General features: G+C 49.1%; 2 protein-coding genes across 7 annotated transcripts in view; one reads left to right on the forward strand and one right to left on the reverse strand.

Moving 5' to 3' along the window:
* Window positions 1-3,585, forward strand: part of Ppp1r13b (protein phosphatase 1 regulatory subunit 13B) — an 84,912-nt gene extending 81,327 nt beyond the window's left edge. Inside the window, exons 16-17 of the mRNA XM_057782883.1 lie at window positions 788-987; window positions 2,463-3,585. Coding sequence (XP_057638866.1) covers window positions 788-987; window positions 2,463-2,504 — 242 coding nt within the window. The 3' untranslated portion in view covers window positions 2,505-3,585. The remainder of the gene's footprint in view (window positions 1-787; window positions 988-2,462) is intronic.
* Window positions 3,586-3,657: 72 nt separating this feature from the next.
* On the reverse strand, window positions 3,658-20,898 carry Zfyve21 (zinc finger FYVE-type containing 21). Of its 6 annotated transcripts, none has more exons than XM_057783400.1 (8): window positions 20,719-20,898; window positions 8,573-8,623; window positions 7,837-8,005; window positions 6,919-6,994; window positions 6,746-6,837; window positions 6,234-6,287; window positions 4,383-4,522; window positions 3,658-4,218 (listed from the first exon to the last, which is right to left on the reverse strand). In XM_057783400.1, the coding sequence occupies exons 1-8, from the start codon at window positions 20,854-20,856 to the stop codon at window positions 4,183-4,185; spliced, it is 756 nt and encodes a 251-aa protein (XP_057639383.1). In that variant the 5' UTR covers window positions 20,857-20,898; the 3' UTR covers window positions 3,658-4,182. The 6 variants fall into 6 exon arrangements, with proteins under 6 accessions (XP_057639383.1, XP_057639381.1, XP_057639382.1 ...); XM_057783398.1 differs by having other exon boundaries at window positions 4,383-4,525; XM_057783399.1 differs by having other exon boundaries at window positions 6,234-6,290.
* Between the last annotated feature and the right edge of the window lie 231 nt (window positions 20,899-21,129).

Below are 21,129 nucleotides of genomic sequence, written 5' to 3' on the forward strand. Positions count from 1 at the left end.
TTCCACTTGGAAAGCTTTAGGAAGACAACAAGTTGCAGGACAGCCTGGCCTACATAGTAAGACTCTGCCTTAAACAAAAATCATATTAGACGGATTTGAGTAAGCATGCCCTGGATTCAGAGGAAGTAGGTATGGTGGTGGTGCAGGTCTTTAATTCCAGCACTCAGGAGGCAGAGGCAGGATGATCTCTGAGTTCGAGGCCAGCCTGGACTACAGAGTGAGTTCCAGGACAACCAGGGCTACGCAGAGAAAATCTTTTTTTTTGGGGGGGGATGCATCTACACACCTCAAGTGTCTGGCAAGTGAAGGGCGTGTCCCAACTAGGTTGCTGTAGCCAGGGTCAGGAATCCAGGAGCTCAACCATGTCCTCTGCTAAGCAGTCACAAGCCATTGGTTCCATACAGCCCTGGGAAGTTACTGTTTGACTTGGTGATACAAGCAATAACAGCCAAACTACAGTGGGTACTGAACTCCCACAACAAAGGCAGGCAACAAAGTGCTGGGCATTAATGAAGCTGGGCAGGAACAAGGGCCCTGGGAAACCCAGCCCATGTGAGGAAGAGGCTGCTGCTAAGAGAAGGTTTCTCAGCAATGATGGCATAGGCCTGAAGTAGACCCTGGGTGATGTTATGCTTACAGTAACCAAGGTGCAAACCACCATGTGCAGCTGGTTTGTTGGTACTAAATGCAGTCACAGCTCCCTACCTGATGACTTGACGTAAGTTTTGTTTCACCTTTACCTACCTCTGCTGGCCTCTCTGCTAAAATTTATCTCTTTTTGGTTCAGGGGTACAGGAGAAGCTGGGAGTGATGAACAAAGGCACTGTGTATGCTTTGTGGGACTACGAGGCCCAGAACAGCGATGAGCTGTCCTTCCATGAAGGGGATGCCATCACCATCCTGAGGCGCAAAGATGAAAATGAGACTGAATGGTGGTGGGCTCGTCTTGGGGACCGGGAGGGCTACGTGCCCAAAAATTTGCTGGGGGTAAGTAAGCACTCGGCATACTCAAAGCTTAGACACTGGAAATCAGCTGGCCTCGTAATTGTACAAGTCACAGAGACATTTAGATGACTTCAGTTGTGCCGACATCAGGATAGAACAAAACAATATTCAGTAAGCCCTAGCAGCCTGCTCTCTATACGGACAAGCCCCTTAGTCCCTAGAGTCTGGCTTTCCCCATGGGAGAGCATGTGGATGTTAGAGACCATCAAGGTCACCTCACTCTGCTTTGCTCATGGTAAATTTTTGCAAGTACTAAGTCACCCCACCCCACATCGTCCTCCATGATCTGGAGTTCTTCAGAGCCGGGTATAGTGGCACACTATAATGTAATCTCAGTGTTTGGTTGTTTTTGAATTTTTTGTTGTTTTGGTTTTGTAACTCCTTCTCTCTCCTGACAACTGAACCCAGGGCCCGAGCAAGCACTCTACCACTGAGCTAAATCCACAATGTCTGTAATCCTAGCATTGGAAGGCTGAGTTAAGTGCCAGCCTGGGATAGAGACCTGATTGCTCAAAAGCCTGTAAAGTGGAGCGGTGTGGGTTGTCAGCTAGACTGCACTCATAACAGTGTCAGTCTGTTCTTTAACAGAAAGGTTGCCTGTGCTCTCTCAAGTGCTGTGGTAAGCCTGGCAGATGCTTCTTGTTCACTTGGCAAACCTTCCGAGATGCCAAGGCATGACCCAAGTACAGGTGCTTTACCCGAGGAGCTCACATTGTCAGGAGCCTCGCAGAAAGTACAGGTTTTCGGGGGCTGGAGAGATGGCTCAGCGGTTAAGAGCATCACCTGCTCTTCCAAAGGTCCTGAGTTCAATTCCCAGCAACCACATGGTGGCTCACAACCATCTGTAATGAGGTCTGGTGTCCTCTTCTGGCCTGCAGGCATACATACAGACAGAATATTGTATACATAATAAATAAATTTAAAAAAAAAAAAAAAAAAAAAGAAAGTACAGGTTTTCAGGGGTAATAAAAAGGGACAGAGCCAGGCAGTGGTGGCGCATACCTTTAATCCCAGCATTCAGGAGGCAGGCAATCTCTGTGAGTTCGAGGCCAGCCTAGTCTGTAAGAGCTAGTTCCAGGACAGGCTCCAAAGCTAGAGAGAAATCCCGTCTCGGGGGGAAAAAGGGTGGGTGGGGGACGACGACAGCTGAGGTTAGCTCTGAACAAGCACATTTTTTTTTCTTTTTTTTCTTTTTTGTTTTTGTTTTTTCGAGACAGGGTTTCTCTGTGGCTTTGGAGCCTGTCCTGGAACTAGCTCTTGTAGACCAGGCTGGTATCGAACTCACAGAGATCCGCCTGCCTCTGCCTCCCGAGGGCTAGGATTAAAGGCGCGCGCCACCAGCGCCCGGCTGAACAAGCACATTTTGGGGAGAATGCTGAGGTGACAGGAGAGAAACCTGTAGGCCAATTCCCCTCTCAGTCATCTTTCGACCCTAACCCTTATCTGTTCTTTCCCAGTTGTATCCACGGATCAAGCCCCGGCAGCGAACACTTGCCTGAACGTCCCCCGGAGTACCACAGTCTCATTGGCTCCCAGGAGCTACTGGAGATTTCAGCTGCCCTGGAAAAACTGAAGCTAGGACGGACGGTCTCATGGTGCTCACTTTAGCAGACAGTATCCACAATGTGAATCCCGGCTCCCCAAGTGAGGCCCTTCTCCAGTCTGCAGTAACTGGGAGAGGTAGTGCTTTGGCCTTCAGAGGACTGCATTTTTGCCAATGACTGTAAATCCAAATAAATACCCAGATTCTAAGACACCCTCCCCTTTTGCCAGTAAGAAGTCCTCAAACTATGAATCCTGACAGTTGCCAATGAAGACAGAGTTCTGATTGACTCGGCCCAAAGGCCTCTTCTCCTGTTTGATGTCTCTGACCTTCAGCAAAAGCAAGCTGCTACCAGGTAGCTTTGGCTACAGCCCCGCCCTCCTTGGAAAGTCTCAAACCCCATCATTCTTTCTCACATTCCTGCTCACAAAATTTTCCTTCCTTTCACTACCAAAGGAGACCATTTGGAAACTGTTCTGTTTAACTGACCTGATGACCTCATGCTGTGGCTGGACTTGCACACCTCAGCAGAGGGTCATCTGATTCCTACAACTTTTAGTGTCATCTTTAGCCTCCTTGTGGCATGAGTTCATTCTATTCTTAGTTAGACACAGGAGTCTGGGAAAAGACGAGTCTAAGTAAGTTTGTGGCTGGCTGGGCAGTGCCCAGTTCAGTAAAGCCACCAGGCAAACTGGGATACAGTCAGTGTGGCCACATTCCAAGTGAGGCAAGCTCTATATTCTGAGGTTTGAACTCTGTAGACAGGCTTTTTATACACCAAGATTATTTTTCAACTAGACCTCTGAAAACTACCAGAATTGTGTTGGAAATGTTTCTTCCTCATTGAAACACAGGCCCTTAGGCTTTATTTTTCATGTGAGTCTTGTGCATAACTACGCGTGATCCCTGTGTAGGCTCTGGGAGCAGTGCTGTAGTCAGCGGCCAAGTATTACTGTACAGGGTGGCGCTGAGTGCAGCCTCTGCCATCCCAACCCCACTGATGCTGTGTGACGTGCACAATAAACTGCTGTCTCACATCTGGCTGTGAGTCTTGTGTTCTGGACGCAGGACAGCTACACAAAGTGAGGCCAGAGCCTGCTGTGTACTTTCAAAATAAGTTTTAATCATACATTTTATATACAAATTACTGTACAGTCATTTTACTAAAGTGAAATAGTAAGTGCAAAGTAGAAAACACAGAAGGCTGTGATACCTTCCCCTTACGTGACAGTAAGTGGAGAGGCGAAGGCATTGTAAATGGGCTACTGGAGAGAGGCAGGGTCTAACGCTGAACCAGGGGCCTGAATGGCCACCACCTAGTTTGTTTCTGTGGGAACAGGGCCAAAAATCTCATAAACCTGGGCATTTATAAACACAGGACAGGTTATATTAAAACTGATTTAGTACTGTAGTGCAGTTTCTCCCAACCCTGATAAGTACCAGCAACACGCTACAACATAAGCTCTTTAAAGCGTTAATCAACTGTGTACATATTGCACTAGGTAAGTGAACACTCTGCTTCCAGATACTTGAATTGCATTTCCAATTACACACACAGCAGAGCCCTGAGTGCTCAAGCAGGGCAAGCAGCTTGGACTTTGTAACCTGATGTGCTGAGCTCAGTTCCCTTGCAGTTACTGGTCTCGTGATTCATAGAGGAGCTTGGTAGCCTGTAGAACAGCATAAAGCATTATTGGTTCTGGGCCTGATCACCGATGAGCCTATGTGCTTTTCAGGGGAGAAACTAGGGACGTCCCAGCTATGTAACAACCTTTTGGGAAAAACCTTGTCTCTGATTCCATGGGCTCAGCCTCCCCGACCCCACCCTTGGTACCTTGTGCATGGCCACCAGCCATGCTGCTGCCTGCCTCTTGCTGCCATTTGCATCCTCTCCAGCCATCAGCCTCAGCTGTGTAGCAGCCTCTGCCCCTGGCACTGTGTACTGCAGGAACATGCCTGTGGCTCGAGTGCTGCCTGCTGGAGGAGGGAGATGAGGGATCAGTAAGACCTTAGGGCCCTGTGTGCTCAAGAAGCAGCCTTGTTGGAAACATGCAGTGGTAAATGATACTAGGTCCTGCTTCTGCAAAGACCCCATGTGCACAGAAATGGGAAAGGAATATAAAAGACTTGTGATCCCCAGGGCCAAGATAAACTAATGGTACCATCTCACTGAGCTTTTACATAGTCCTGTTTTCCAGCAGTCCGGAAGCTGCTAAGTCTTATATATCCATGGCATTCTCCTTCCAACCTTAAGAGAAACCACATGCATACACGTGTATATACATGTACACACATGTACACACACAACCAGAACAGAACTGCTCTACATATCTAGAGCAGTGAAGTACAGAACCTACTTTAGGAATAGCCTGGCCATCAGAAGATAAACCAAGCAGATAGTTACATGAGCCCTGGCTTCACTGGTGGAGACCATAACTGAGCAGGCTGTTAACGCAGAAGCGATGCCACGCTACCCTGTCAAGTGCCACTCTTCCAGGGCTCTCAGGATCCCATGGAGAACGCTGCCAAGCTACAGCTCCATCTCTGGGCCATGACCAGCTGCTCTCAGCATAATGATTTGAATTTAAGCTCTGCCTGCCCTAGGAACAAGTTCTGTCAGTCATGGTTTCTAGCCTTCTCATGGTGACCAGAAGGAAAACATTTTGAGAAATGACCCACCTCTAATCAGACATTAATTTACTAGCCTGTGGGGTGAGTTGAGCATACAGACCATAGCCAGGAAAAGGCCTGACTTCCTTGTCTGCAAAAGCTCTGGCTGAGAGGGCTGGGTCCACCCAGAGGCTTTCTGAACTATGTTCCAATTCAAAAGCCTAGAAATGCACTTGAAGGCCCCGGGCTGCCCTACCAAGCTGTTGCAGAACTTTCTATCTGGGCCGTCTACCATCAGCTTTCATAAATAAAAATGTTCTGAAACGTGGCTATGGCAACTGTTGGCTGTAGCTGGTCTGTGCTTTGCAGGCCAAAGGCCATCAAAATTTTAGCCCCGCCATGGGGGCTAGAGAGATGGTTCTCCAGTTAAGAGTACGTTCTGCTCTTGCAGAGGACCTGGGTTCAGTTCCCAGCACCTACAAATGGTGGCTCACAACCATCTGTAGCTCCAGTTCTAGGGATCAAACAGATTGCTCTGCTCTCTAAAGACACTAGGCCTGTGCATGGGCATACACATGCAGACCTTCTTGATCTTTAGACTTCTGGTGACCCTGCCCTTGGCACTAGGGTAATCCTTCGTGCGCCTCCTGGTTACATTCCATTAGCCGGGGCCTTCTTACCACTACCTTCAAGAGACTGAAATGGAGGAACTGAGTCAGGGATCCCTGGAGGCAAGCTACTGGGTGCAGTGATGAAAACTGCTGCCCACTGCATATGCCTGGTGCCTGATCAGCAAAGAACTACCTACACACCTGGCCGCAGCCGACTGTGGGCTGGCTTGTCAGCTCTTGAATAACTTCTCCCTGGGAAAGAACTCAGCAAACATACTTTATGCTGTCATGACATTTCCACGTACGCTTTAGAGATTCATATACTGGACCCAGTGCTTCTCTTAATCAAAAGAAATGAACCTAAATTTCAGAATCCACCCCAAGGGATAGAAGCAAAGGGGCTAGAGGAGGAACAGATACCACAGCATGCTGGGAGGAGTGACCCAGGGAGGGTGGAAGCTGACCTTCAGAGGCAGGCAGGCTCCCCAGGAGGCTGGTGTAAGTGTGAATGTCTTTTTCTACTTGAAGAAGGTAGGCAGGCAGCGCAAAGAAGAAACAACCGAGAGTCAGTCAGAAAATGGAAAGCAAGGTGCGTTAGGTCAAATCTGCAGGTTCAGAATGTGCGATGTGCAGTTCACCAGTGGGGTTGTGCTAAGAATGAAGCTCACCAAGGGCCTTGGCTGCACAGATGCCTGCAGGGGAGGCTCCGCCTCAGCCCCCACCACAGACTGTGTCTGGAATCTCAGATACTGCATTTGGAGTCCATCTACTCCAAGTAAGGCGATCTCAGTGACATGGAGGCCATGGGCACATCAGGCCAATCTCTCATTATCCCCCTCCCCTCCCGGTGGGTTCTAAAGTTAGACTTAACACAAGTCCCAATGAAGAGCACGGAAGACCATCTTGGGACCAAGTGCAGTACCTCCTGTTACCCATATCGGTACTAGAGACCCTCCTGCTCAGGAAAGGCATGTACCTCCGGGAGTGAAGCCTTCTGTGAGAATCTGCACAGTACAGACATGTGCAATCTCAATTTCGTGATGGCCGTCCCCGTCCAGAATCAGGCACCTATAACAAACAAAAGTCATGAGACTGAGGCCTGAAGCCTATAACAGTATTGCCCAGTACCACTGGAACACTGCCTCTTACCTCTGGTTGTTGGAAAGACGGCAAACCATAGTCTCGGGCTTCTCTGAGTCCCCAAAAGTAACAAGGAAGGTAGCTCCTTGGAAGACAAAACCAAACCGGTTACACAGGACCTGCTGCTTTATCTCCGGGCCCCCATGCGTAAGGCCAGAAAAGTCTTCCTCCTCTATTACCAGAGGGGAGAGGACAGGCTGACACACACAACAGCTTTGTGTTAAGGGTCCCCTTCAGTCAGGCAAAAAGGCAATAATGAATTAAGGGTCTCAAAAGCTTAAAATACACCACTTGGGACGGAGAGATGGCTCAGTGGTTAAGAGCATTGTTCTCTCAATGGACCGAGATTCAATTCCCAGCACACACATGGTGGCTTAGAACTGCCTGTAACTCTAGTTCCAGGAGAACTGACGTCCTCTTCTGACCTCTCTAGGCATAAGGCAGACACATGATGCACAGACATAATGTAGCCATCCACATAGAGATGCACTGCTATGCACACAGAGCTGTGAGTTTTGTTACTCGTCACTGTCAAGGCCCAGATCAGATAACTCCAGAGCAGACTGGGCCAAGACTGGGCAGGGAAGAGGCTGGCTCTTGGCTGTGGGATGCACACAGGCCTGCAGCTGTAAGAGGCTGTGCTGTTTACAGAGCTGTGGGAGGCAGGCCCCACCCCAAAGAACTCCCTTCTCTCTCGTGCTCCTTGGATGTGCTTCAGAATCAGCATCTGCACCTGTTGCAGCTTATCTCCAAGCCTCTGAGGACCATGGCCACACAGACTTAACTCCCAGCGACAGCCTTCCATCTGCGAAAGGTGCTGAGGCAGAAGTCAGACTGACATCTTAGAACATTTCCATCTCTAGGTGGACACACCATCTTGGAGCAGGCTACATTTTAAGCATGGCAAGTGGACAGGCTGTCACTTACCACTTAGGAGCACCTTGAGCTGCTTGTCGTAAAACTCGGCCTCACGGTGAGACACCAGGGCACACTCCGCACACTGGCGCACTGGGTCCACAAAGCACATGCGCCGAAGCGGCACCTTCTGACTGCAGCACCTGTCGCAGAAGCATTTCCCACAGCGGCGGCAGTGGTGCTGATGATGGTGAAGGTTGGGCAGTGAGTAGTCAACACAGATGCACTAGGACTGCCTGCCGGCCAGTACTGCCAGAACCCCTGAATGCATCTGCAGCCGTGTGTGCCCAGGGTGAACACAGCAGAGCTCAGCCTCACTTGGGAAAAATGGACCAAAGGAGCCCCCCCACCCACACCTGTATGTATGTGTGTTGCTAGGATTTGAACCCAGGCCCTTGTACGTTCTAGGTGAGCCGTTCAATCACTCAACGACAACCCAAGCCCTTAATTCCTCTGACTTCCTGCTGCCCAGCACATGCTGTCTCTGAGCCTCCTTGGGAGCTCCGTACTCATCTGGGGAGCTACACCAGTAACTGAAATAAGGTATTAAAATGGTCTGTAAGATCCAGTTCCTCTGAGGAACTGGGCTTCCCCCAGAAAGAACTCAATTGTACTGGTTCCCATCCTACACATACCTACGCCACCGCCACCACCACCGCCGCCACCGCCGCCACCACCGCCCGCCGCCACCACCACCGCCACCACCGCCACCACCGCCGCCGCCACCACCACCACAGCCCCAGCTTACCTTCCTGGTGAGAAAGTCAAATTTGGCGTCACACTGCATACATCGTGGACACTGGAGAGAACGTAACACAGTATTATGATCCAGCTGTGTCACTTGGCTCACTGCTGAGGCAGAGCCAAGAGGTGCAGGAAAAGCTGCTAAGAAAGTCAACTTTCTGCCAGCAGAAGCAGCCTGCAGACTATGGAACAGCAAGGAGGACAGCCCGAGTTCAGTGTCCAGCTCAGAAGCTAGACAGGATTGGTCAGGTCACAGCCCAGGGCCCTAGGTTAGGACAGCAGCATTAAGGTTCAGGTGTTCCACTTGTGGCCTGGCCTGATGCCCGATAGCAAATACTTTGTGGAGAGCAAAGGCATACAGTTTGACTTTTGGAGCAGAGTTCAGATTGAGAAGTTGCAGGCCCGCTCATTCTAGCTGCTCCAACCTCATCCTGTGACAGGAGTCAAAGTTCAGCGCTGCAGATGAACACGACACTCCACAGCAGTCGATGACCTTGGCTAAGGAAAGGGTATGACAACCCTGCTTTACAGACAAAGGAAAGTGTGGAGAAGAAAAAGCCCTCAGGAAGTCGGCTCTAGATAACTGACCACAAAGTTGATTCCGAATGCACACCTGGCTGGGGCCTGGGAGAAGCAGCTCGAGCAGAGCAGGATGAGAGGCCCAGTGTAGCCTGGCGCGTCCTCACGAGGCGTACACACACAGGAGAGAAGCAGGCAAGGCGTACACACACAGGAGAGAAGCAGAAGGTTCTGGGACTGGGCTGTTGGCACATGGAATTTGCACACACAGAGGTAGAAGAATGGTACAGACTAGGATGACATGAAGGATCTGGGCTAGGGTAGTGGTTGCACTGCTCACTGCTCTCCCAGTGCCTGCCTGCCTTCCTCTGCTGCAGACGCGGACAGCGCACTCCACTAAATATGTGCCATGTTGACGTTTCTCCCACCCCAGAGTCCAATCACACTGTATAAATCCCGCTCAGAGATGCAAGATCCACAACAAAAACTATCTTCTCCAGATGACCCAATGCTGTCAGACCCAGGGGACACAAACATCTTCAGATACTCTGGGGACCAGCTGATTATTGCCAAGGGTCACCATGACTTTAAGAACATTCTCTCCACAAACTCACAGATCTGCCAGAGCAGCCTGAGCTGCTCACTCCACACTAGAACGCTGGAGCATACAGCAGGCAAGGACCACTGCCCTCTTTCTCTTTTTTTTTTTTTTTAAGATTTATTTATTTATTATGTACACAGTGTTCAGCCTCCATGTATGCCTGCAGGCCAGAAGAGGGCGCCAGATCTCATTATAAATGGTTGTGAGCCACCATGTGGTTGCTGGGAATTGAACTCAGGACCTCAGGAAGAGCAGTCAGTGCTCTTAACCTCTGAGCCATCTCCCCAGCCCCCCACTGCCCTCTTTCTCAACTGTGAAACAAGCCGTGCTAACCGATACATGAAGCTCACAAGCCCAGGACACTAGTGAATTAACAGAACATTTGAAAACTTTAGAACTCACCTAAGAGAACTAAACCGCAGGAAATAATCAAATTGAGAGCTAAAATCAACAAAATAGAAACAAAGAAAACAATATAAAGAATCAATGAGACAAAGAGTTGGTTCTTCGAGAAAAATCAACAAACTAGACAAACCTTTATCCAAACTAAACAAAAGGCAGAGAGAGAATATCCAAACTAAAAAGGCAGAGAGAGACTATCCAAATTAACAAAATCAGAAATTAAAAGGGGGACGTAACAACAGACACGGAGGAAATACAGAGGATCATCAGGTCATATTTTGAAAACCTGTACCCCACAAAATTGGAAAACTTAAAGGAAATGGACAACTTTCTGGATAAATATCACTTACCCAAATTAAATCAAGACCAGATAAGCAAATTAAACAGACCTATAACTGCTGAAGAAATAGAAACAGTCATCAAAAGTCTCCCAACCAAAAAAAGCCCAAGACCAGATGGTTTCAGCTCAAAATTCTACAAGACTTTCAAAGAGGAATTAATAACAATACTTCTCAAATTATTCCACACAATAGAAACAGAAGGAACATTGACAAACTCTTTTTATGAGGCTACAATTACCCTGATACCCAAACCACAGAAAGACATTACTAAGAAAGAGAATTACAGACCAATCTCACTCATGAACATTGATGCAAAAATACTAAATAAAATACTAGCAAATCAAATCCAAGAACACATCAGAACCATCATCCACCATGACCAAGTCGGCTTCATCCCACAGATGAAGGCAGGGATGGTTCAACATATGAAAATCTGTCAACATAATCCACCATATAAACAAGCTGAAAAATAAAAACCATATGATCATCTCATTCGATGCCGAAACAGCATTTGAAAAAATACAACATCCCTTCATGATAAAGGTCTTGGAGGGAGCAGGGATACAAGGAACATACCTAAACATAATAAAGGCAATATACAGCAAGCCAACAGCCAATATCAAACTAAATGGAGAGAAACTCCAAGCGATTCCACTAAAATCAGGAACAAGACAAGGCTGTCCATTCTCTCCGTATCTATCAATATAGTACTTGAGGTCCTAGCTAGAGCATTAAGACACCAAAGGGAGACCAAGGGGATACAAATTGGAAAAGAAGTCAAACTCTCAGTGTTTGCTGATGATATGATAGTTTACATAAGCGATCCCAAAAATTCTACCAAGGAACTTCTACAACTCATACACTTTCAGCAATGTAGCAGGATACAAGATTAACTCAAAAAAATCAGTAGCCCTCCTGTACACAGATGATAAAAGGGCTGGGGAAGAAAACAGAGAATCAACACCCTTCACAATAGCCACAAATAGCATAAAATATCTTGGAGTAACTCTAACCAAACAAGTGGAAGACTTGTATGACAAAAACTTCAAATCTTTGAAGAAAGAAATTGAAGAAGACACCAGAAAGTGGAAAGATCTCCCATGCTCTTGGGTGGGCAGAATTAACATAGTAAAAATGACAATCATACCTAAAGCAATCTACAGATTCAACGCAATCCCCATCAAAATCTCAACAAAATTCTTCAACGACCTGGAAAGAACGGTACTCAACTTCATTTGGAAAAGCAAAAAACCCAGGATAGACAAAACAATCCTGGGCAATAAAAGAATTTCTGGAGGCATCACAATCCCTGACTTCAAACTCTACTACAGAGCTACAGTACTGAAAACAGCCTGGTACTGGCATAAGAACAGACAGGAGAACTAATGGAACTGAATAGAAGACCCCGATATCAATCCACACATCTTCAAACACCTGATCTTTGACAAGGAAGCAAAAATACCAAATGGAAAAAAGAAAGCATATTTAACAAGTAGTGCTGGCATAACTGGATATCAACATGTAAAAAAATGAATATAGACCCATATCTATCACCATGCACAAAATTCAAGTCCAAATGGATCAAAGACCTCAACGTAAAGCCAGCCACACTGAACCTTATAGAAAAAAAAGTGGGAAGTATACTTGAACACATTGGCACAGGGAACCACTTCCTAAATATAACCCCAGCAGCACAGACACTGAGAGAAACAATTAATAAATGGGACCTCCTAAAACTGAAAAGCTTCTGTAAAGCAAAGGACATGATCAACAAGACAAAACGACAGCCTACAGAATGGGAAAAGATCTTCTCTAACCCCCACATCAGACAGAGGTCTGATCTCCAAAATATACAAAGAACTCAAGAAATTGGACACCAAAGGATCACATAATCCAATAAAAAAAAATGGAGTACAGACCTAAACAGAGAACTCTCAACAGAGGAATCTAAAATGGTTGAAAGACACTTAAGGAAATGTTCAACATCCTTAGTCATCAGAGAAATGCAAATCAAAACAACTCTGAGATTCCATCTTACACCTGTAAGAATGGCCAAGATCAAAAACACTGATGACAACTTATGCTGGAGAGGATGTGGGGAAAAGGGAACACTTCTGCATTGCTGGTAGGAATGCAAGCTGGTACAACCTCTTTGGATGTCGAGTGTGGGAATTTCTCAGAAAATTAGGAAACAATTCCTTTCCCTTCTAGTAAGAAGGAAGACAGAGAAGACCAAAAATGTCTTAGATACCAAAAGAGAGATGGGATTTGAAATGGCGTTAATGGGCTGGCAGGGGTGGAGCGCACCTTTAACCCCAGCCCTCGGAGGCAGAGGCAGGCGGATCTCTGTGAGTTAGAGGCCAGGACAGCCAGGGTTACAACATAGGTGAGACCCTGTCAGAAAGAAAGACAGCGAGAGAGAAAGAAAAAGAAAGAGAGAGAGGGAGAGGGAGGAGAGGGAGGGAGGGCGGGTATATTATGGGGTCGGAGAGATGGCTCACTGGCCTGCTTTTCTCAGGAAATCTTAAAAACAATTCTAGAAACAAAATTAAAAACTTAGTGGGCCATATTTTGACCAAGACCTTTTCATCTAATGGTCATTCCAGATCTCAGCACTGACAGGGCTGTGCCGTCTCACAAAGCTTGGCATGCTTGGCACGGGGTCAGGCAGCTACTCATGAGTCTCTGGCTCTGCTGGTGAGCACAGTGTGGTCAATTAGAGGCTTGCCATGTACGGCTGCAGCCTGGCCACCATGGGCCTGGCAGTCATGGCAACATGACAAAGGGAGGGAGGAACACAGGATCCATATGGCCCTAGGTACCTCCTGCCGCACAGGCCATCAGGTCTGGGTGAAGCTGGAACCACACAGAATAGAACCTCATCCTGAATGGCCTCACCAATGGTCACCCACCAATCCGAGGTCCTTGCCATCTACATGTGCTAGAGACTCTTCTCTGTCCTCCCTGCTACGTCAGCTCGGTGATGTTTGGAGGATTCCTCCTTCCCCACTGAGAGCCTCACTTATTCCAGTTCTTGGCCTTGTCACAGGCAGATTCTGGATGGAAGATGCCCACACAGAGAAGTGGTACTGAACATGGAACCATCACCTAAGAGTCTGCAGCTCTTCTCTTGAACCTGGACCTACAGATCACGTGCCCAGATAGGGTGACACATGTGTGCACCACAAAACACAGGTGAACTGCTGCTTAGAGTAAATTACAATATGATTGAGGAGACCCGCCTTCTCAGCACCAAGCCTCTGCAGGTGGTTCTGAGGAGTCCTTGGGACCATGCTCAATGTCCTTTCACTGTGGGAGAGCAGAGACCCTTTAGGGGCATCACTGCAGCAAGGACAGAGTTTCCAAGATTGCCTCAAGTTCTTCCAGTGAGCGCCATGGGACCGCCACACAGAGCTCCTAGTTTCTGAGATCCTGTGGCCAGCATTTTGTTGCCTCGCTGCTCTTATGCTGGTTTCCTGCCTTGGAGGCCATGCCTGGCCCATCCCAGTCTCTGGGGCCGTCCAAACGCCAGTCAGCAGTTATCAGCTGGTGAGCACGCCACACACTATGAAGACGACTCACGTGTCCATTACAAGGACTACACCGGGGTCACAGTGCGACTGAACAAGGAAGCCGCAGCACCACCAGTTCTGTTGACAGTAACTCTATTTTATAGTCCCTAGGCCACCCTGGCCTCAGGGAGCCATGACAGGAGAGCTTTGGCTTGGAACACAACACATGACCATCAGAGAACAGCTTACACGGCATGGTGGTATGTTCTATATTCAGGTCAGCTGAAGGCCAATGCGGGGGGGGGGGGGGGAGAGTGCTCCCACATGGAAACCAGAAGTCAACCTTGGGTGCTTTTGGAGCTAGGGTATCTCAGTGGACTAGTTTGCCAATCAGGCTGAGCTAGCTGGTCAGAGATCCCAGGCTCGATCTGCCTATCTCTGCCTCCCTGGTGTGGGAGAATCACAGATGGACTCTGCTACACCTTGCACGCACATGCGCACGCACACACATACACACACACTGTAGTAAAGTATTTAGGATTCAGTGTGACACATTTACCGCTGAGTGAGCAAACCCCTGGCCCGAGAGGCGATGTCATCACTGGGCTCCCCTGGCAGACCTGCCAGCTCTTCCAGGCTGGTCCTCCAGCTAATACTGCCCACCCCATCCCTGATGCCTTAGCTCCCATGAGTACTGGGTCCAACCTGTAGCCCCTTCTAGAATCCCTGTTCCTCCTACCTCACAGCCCCACTTGTCTCAAGATGGCTTTGGTCCCAAGATCCAAGGGACACCTTAGGTCTCTCTGGCACCCTCTTAATGCAGATATCTCTATCCTGTCTTTGGCCTCTTCCATACCTAGGTTTGAAAAGGTAGAAAGACCCTTCTGTTTTCATTTTCCACCATCACTTGTTTTTTCTTTTAAAAAGTAGAGGTGGAAAAAAATAAACATAGGTAGAGAAATGTAAAAGCAAGAAATAGCAAATGGCTGGTGACTCCAAAGGCAATATCCCATTGTCAGACTGGTCAAAAACACAGGAGCTCCTGGAGCTTCCGCTCCTGAGTCCATCCAAGGCAGTCATGCATACAATCTGGGTTTCCACACCTCCCTTCTAAAGGTGGCTTCACCCTCTGCCACCACCCACAGTCACAGGCCTTTCCTGTACCTCCTTCTGCTCCTTGGCTTCCCTCCTCAGCCCCTCACACTCCCAGCTTAGTCTATAATCCCAAACCAAGGCAGGAGGATCACTGCAAGCCCGAAGCTACTGCTCACTGCTACGTAGTGAGTTTGGAAACAACTTGAGATATATAGTAAGACTGTCTCAAAACACAACAACACAAAATAACCAGTATGCTTGTTCAGAAAATGGACAGATTTTTAAACAGAATAATTTCCTGTTGCTTCATTAATAAATGAAATTTCAAATTATCAGCCTAACAGTTTAACAGGAAAAGAGAACAGAGAACAAACAGTGGATAAAACTGTTAAAAGTTAAATCCTGCCACACAGTCAATCAGCAGAGTCAGTGAGGGGCCTGCCTGGGGTGAGCAGACACCAGGGGAGCTGGCCAGCTCCTGCGGCTCCTCCCTCCTCTGGGCCTTGAAGCCTCTGCTGTGCGTGACACAGCTATTTCAGGAGGCCAGAGCATGCACTACAACACAGCCCAAACCCACTGCCTCTCTTCAGGCAGCAGAGCTGTCTGCAGCAGGCTTCTCACTCGACAGACCTGTTCCAGGTCACTGACCCCAGAACTGAGACCCAGGAGCAGACTAGGCAACCCCTACAGCCAGCAGCTTAGGGACCATGCACACATGGCTCAGAAACAGAGGAGACTAAGGGCAGAGACAGAGAAATGTAAAAGTGTCCCCAGGAGACCTACCTGCTGTCTGAGCCTCTGGCCAAGGTGTGGGGGCCCACAGAAGTGGTCCGCTCCACCTTGACTGAAGGTCAGAGAGTTTGAGCCTTGTGTTAAAGTTACAGACAAGTCCGACTTAAGGAGTGTCTACAAACAAGATGTCAGAGAATTCCTGCTCCTTCAAGGATAAGACGGGAGGTTTGGCTACCTACACGAAACTTGGTCTAAGGTGTAGTGGCTGCATGTCCTGCCTAAAACATCGGAATGCTTAACTCGGGAAACAGCGCCTCGTTGTCTGAAATACTGAAGCAAGTAATTGTTCTGCTTGTCCTCGAGCCGTGTTAACGCAGTCTTTTGCCTCCTCCAGCACTTTTTGGATTGGGGTGTATATATAAGCGGATAGAAACTAAACATGGGCGGGCTGGAGAGGTGGCTCAGCCGTGAAAGGCAAAGCTCACAACAAAAATACAGGAAAATAAACATGAGCGTATTCAGTGGCCAGCCCTCCCTGTTCTACCTATGTCTGTATTCTTTCATATCTATGTTCCTCCTAACTAAGTTTTCTAATCCAAACGCCCCTACTCTGGAACGTGTGAATCCCATCGAGGCTGGACTCTGACAGATGTCACCCCAACAAGTGGACTACGACACTAAGCTAAGGCTAGACAGACAAACCCACCAGGACAGACACTACTCATGGCGTGGGCAGGACAGGCTGCAGTACTCTCCTGTGCCCCTAAGGTGCCTTGTGCTTCTACCTTCCAGAGATGGGGAATAAGCTGGTTAGTCAGGAAACAAAGGGAAGGATGAAGGGACAGGGCAGGTAAGAGTGGGTCCGCCCAGAAAACCTCCACCTTTGCCCTCCCCAGCATCAGGTCCCTGAGCAGCTGCTGATTCACTGCCAGTCTGGTCACCAAACCTGACTCATGGCACCCACTCAGAAGGTGTTCCAGCTAAGTGAGACAGCCCTGGGCAGCAAGAAACAAGAAGGGTCCAGGGAAAACCAAACCTAGAGCAGAGAAATCGGAAGATGGAGTCTGCCTTCCCTCCACAATGCACACTTTAGCAACCCAACACCCCAGCGCTTCGAAACCAGCCGTCCACTGCACCTTCAGGGACGTCTGACAGCAGACAGGAAAGCACAGGTGAATGTAGCCTCAAAATATACTGAAGTTTAAGTAGCTGTTTAAAGAAAGTTACTTTAGTGGCGCACGCCTTTAATCCCAGCACTTGGGAGGCAGAGGTAGGCGGATCTCTGTGAGTTCAAGACCAGCCTGGTCTACAAGAGCTAGTTCCAGGACAGGCTCCAAAACCACAGAGAAACCCTGTCTCGAAAAACCAAAAAAAAAAAAAAAAAAAGAAAGTTACTTCAATGGGTAAAGAGCTTGCTGCCAGGCCTGGGTTCAACCCCAGATCCCATGGCAAAAGAAAAGAACTGACCCTGACCCTCAAAAGTTGTCCTCTGGGACTGGAGAGATGGCCCAGTGGTTAAGAGCACCGACTGCTCTTCCAGAGGACCTGGGTTCAATTCCCAGCATCCACATGGCAGCTCACAACTGTCTGTAATTCCCATTCCAGAGGACCCAACACACCCATGGCAAAAACACCAATGTACAGAAAACAAGAATAAATTTTAAAAAAGACAAAGGAAGGGTCTGGAATAAGCATAATAGTAGACTCTTTAAAAAGTTGTACTCTAACTTCTACATGTGCAGGGTGGCACATACACACCCGCAGGCACGTGCACACGCATACACACACCATATACACTACACACAATGATAAAGTTGAAAAAGGGAGATGGCTCAATGGGTAAAACACCTGCCACACAAGCATGGGGACCTGAATTCAGATCCCAGCATGCCCACAGCCACCTGCACCTGACAATCCCCGCCCGGTGGAAAGCAGATCCCTGGAGTGCACTGGGCAGCCAGCCAAGAGGTGAGCTCCAGGGGCTGGAGAGATGGCTCAGAGGTTAAGAGCATTGCCTGCTCTTCCAAAGGTCCTGAGTTCAATTCCCAGCAACCATATGGTGGCTCACAACCATCTGTAATGGGGTCTGGTGCCCTCTTGTGACCTGCAGGCATACACACAGACAAAACATTGTATACATAATAAATAAATAAATAAATAAATATTTAAAAAAAAAAAAAAAAAGAGGTGAGCTCCAGATGCAGGGAGAGATCCCGTCTGGAAAAGTTAAGACAGAATGACTGAAGGAGACACACTGAAGCCTGGTCTCCAGTCACACCCCCCCACACACACACTCACACACACACACCAACACATATACACCAATGGGTTGTTAAAAAAAACACAGCTTAGGAGCTAAGGAGATGGCTCAGCAGTTGAGAGCACTTGCTGATCTTGCAGAGGACCTGGGTTCAGTACCCAGGACTTAGATGGTGGCTCGCAGCTCCAGTTTTAGGGGACCCAATACCCTCTTCTGACCTCTGTGGGCACCAAGCCTGCAGACAAGAAAGCAAAGAGCAGACATACACAGGAAGAAATGAGTTTGCCTGAGAGTGATGGCTATCAGGTTTTCTAGTTTACAGAGCTGTCAAACAACTCAAAGACAATGAACTGAGACACTATCTACAGCCTGGAAGCAGGGCAGAAACTTCCTCAGCCATGGAACAAGCCTCTGTCACAGAGCCACTGGTCCCAGAGCTAGAACACACAGGGAGGGAGGCTCCTGCAGCCTTCAGAAGAGCACAAGGTGAACTTTACACTGTGATCCTTGGAAAACCACTGCGAAGTCCCAGCTCTTCCTAGTCAGGCCAAGAACCACCCTTCCCCCAGGACCAGCTGAGATCACAGGCACAGCTCCACCCCCACCTCCACCCTGGTCAGCACTAAGCCAGGTTTGGCAGGCACTCCAAATCCCCATTCTTTGTCCCATAAGGCTGAATTGGGTTCTCAAGTGCCAAGTAGAGCTAAGGCCTGATTCCTGACTGGACTGTAGAGCAGCTAGCTACTCTCCCCGCATCCTCCTGAGCAACCCCTCTCTACGCTACCTTCTGAGGTTCTGTGGAAGCCTGCCCCTACATCCCGCCCTCTCTTCTAGTCACAGTCACTCCTACAAAGCAAAGCCCTTTCTGCCTGACCACAGACAGTCGCAGAGCCCATGCCCTCCTCCTTGGTACAGTCACCTGTCAGAGAATCTCCCCTCCCATCTTGGCACAGACATGGCATTTCTGCCAGGCCAGACTTTATGGGGACGCACCAGAAACACTGTGAATTAGAGTGTCATACAGAGATTTCATCAGGTAAAAACATCTTAACTTAAAGGCTCCTTGGAGAAGAGGAAAAATCTTGAGAAAGCTCATCTACAGCCAGTGGCCTAGCAATAATGAGAACACTCCTGTTCCCCACAAGCATGGCTTCCCACCCCAACTGGACTCTTCCACCAGCCTCCCCACGTGCCCCTATTTCAATCTGTGCTTCATTAGGCTCTCCGCAGACAGTTAGCCTGCCAAGTTATGGGTGTCACACTGAGCCGCATTCTCAGCAAGCAATTTTACCCACTCAGCCATCTCCCCAGCAATAGCTATGTAGCCCAGACTGGCCATAAACTCTCCGTAGCTGCACCCCCAACCTTATCCCCCTCCCTCTCTGTGTCTGTGTAGTCCAGGCTGCTCTGATCTCACTACACAGACCAGGCTGGGCGTTAGGAGCACGCGGTGCTGTGCTTGCTTATCTTTACAGACACGAGAGAAGGGAACAATCTGTGTGTATAGATACTTAGTGCAAAGGTAACATGCAGGGCTGAAATCGCACGGCCAGGGAGGGCAGAGACACAGATAGCAATCGTCTGACATGAAGTTTCTCTTAAGGACTCTCAAGTAATTTCAGAGTTGGGAGAGGGTTGCACAGGTGGGTTCTCCAGTCCCCAATGCCCGCTGTCCCTGGCTCTAAGAAGCTGTGGGGGCCTCACCCATTTGTGGATGAGATCCATAGGGGAGAGGAGCGGCTGATTAGAGCTTTGAGCACAGATTCCAACTTTAAAAACTTGGGAGGTGGCCAGGTGTGGTGGAGCATACCTTTAATTCCAGCATTCAGGGGGCCGAGGGAGGAAGATCTCAGTGAGTTCGAGGCCCACTTAGTCTATGTAGCAACAGTTAAGTGCATGCCTAGCACCAGGCAGAGACAGGCAGATCTATTTCAGTCCTAGGCCAGCCTGGTCTATGTAGTGAGTTCCAGAATAGCCAGGGCTATATAATATAGTAAGGACCCACTTTAAGGAAAAAGAATGAATGAATAAACTTACAAGAGTCAACTTAGAAGGTTGACGAAGTAAAGGCATGTGCGGCCACACCTGAGAACTGAGTTCCATCCCTGGGACCCACTAAGAAAACTCTCTTCCACAAATAGTCCTTGAATCCCGAGTTCCATCCCTGGGACCCACACAGTGGAAGAAGAAAACTCTCTTTCACAAATGGTCCTTGAATCTACACGCACGCGCTATGGCATTGGGGCAAAGGCGCAAACACACACGAATAAATCAAAGTAAAAAGTTTTAAGTACTTAACAAGGATGCCTTTTAAACATATTTAATTCCCTCGGAAATAAACTCGCATGGAATGTGGAAGTACTCCCATTTTCTTCCAAGTGGCCAAGCTTTGCAGAGCTCAGAACTCCGAAGACTGCAAACTACCTGGCACCGCATCTGCACAAGCAGGTGGAGGCGACTCCCTCGCCCTCGCCCCCAAAGACCCACTCCAGCCCCACACTCGCGCGCAGCCCACAGGGCGGCCGCCCCACCGCCCCTGGCTCTGCACCGCGCAGCCAATGACCGCCGAGGAAAAGAAACCGCCCCACGGACGGCGGGGACAGCCGGACGGGAGCCGCGGCCGAGCGCCCCGCGGGCGGAGGCGGGAGACGCCCAGGCTCTGGCTCTGGACGCGGGGCTAGGACGCACCTCCTTGTCCGGGACCCACTGTGGCTCCTCCAAGCCGAACGGGCTTCCGAAGGCGCGGTGCTCCGGCACCATGCGCAGGCCGCTGGGCGAGCGCACAAGCTTCTTGGCGTCGCGATGCGCGGCCACCCCCGAGGACATGTCTCCGCCGGAGCCCCTCACGCCACCGCCCGCGCCCAGCCCAGAAAGGGCGCCACCCCGCCCCGCCCGCCGGCGCGATGACAGCGCCGGAGCCCAATCCGCAACCGCAGCTCAGAACGCGAGCCAATCGGAGAGTGGTATCCTCCCCAGTACCGCCCTTCTCCAATCAGCTCAAGGTTCCCGCCCCTGCTGCCGCCCACCAATCGGCGGCGAGGGCTCGGGGCGCTTTCTGCCCCACTCGAGGAGCTTGCTACTTCGGATTGGCTAATTAAT

The sequence above is a fragment of the Chionomys nivalis genome, chromosome 10 (assembly GCF_950005125.1).
Source record: "Chionomys nivalis chromosome 10, mChiNiv1.1, whole genome shotgun sequence".
Classification (NCBI taxonomy): domain Eukaryota; kingdom Metazoa; phylum Chordata; class Mammalia; order Rodentia; family Cricetidae; genus Chionomys; species Chionomys nivalis.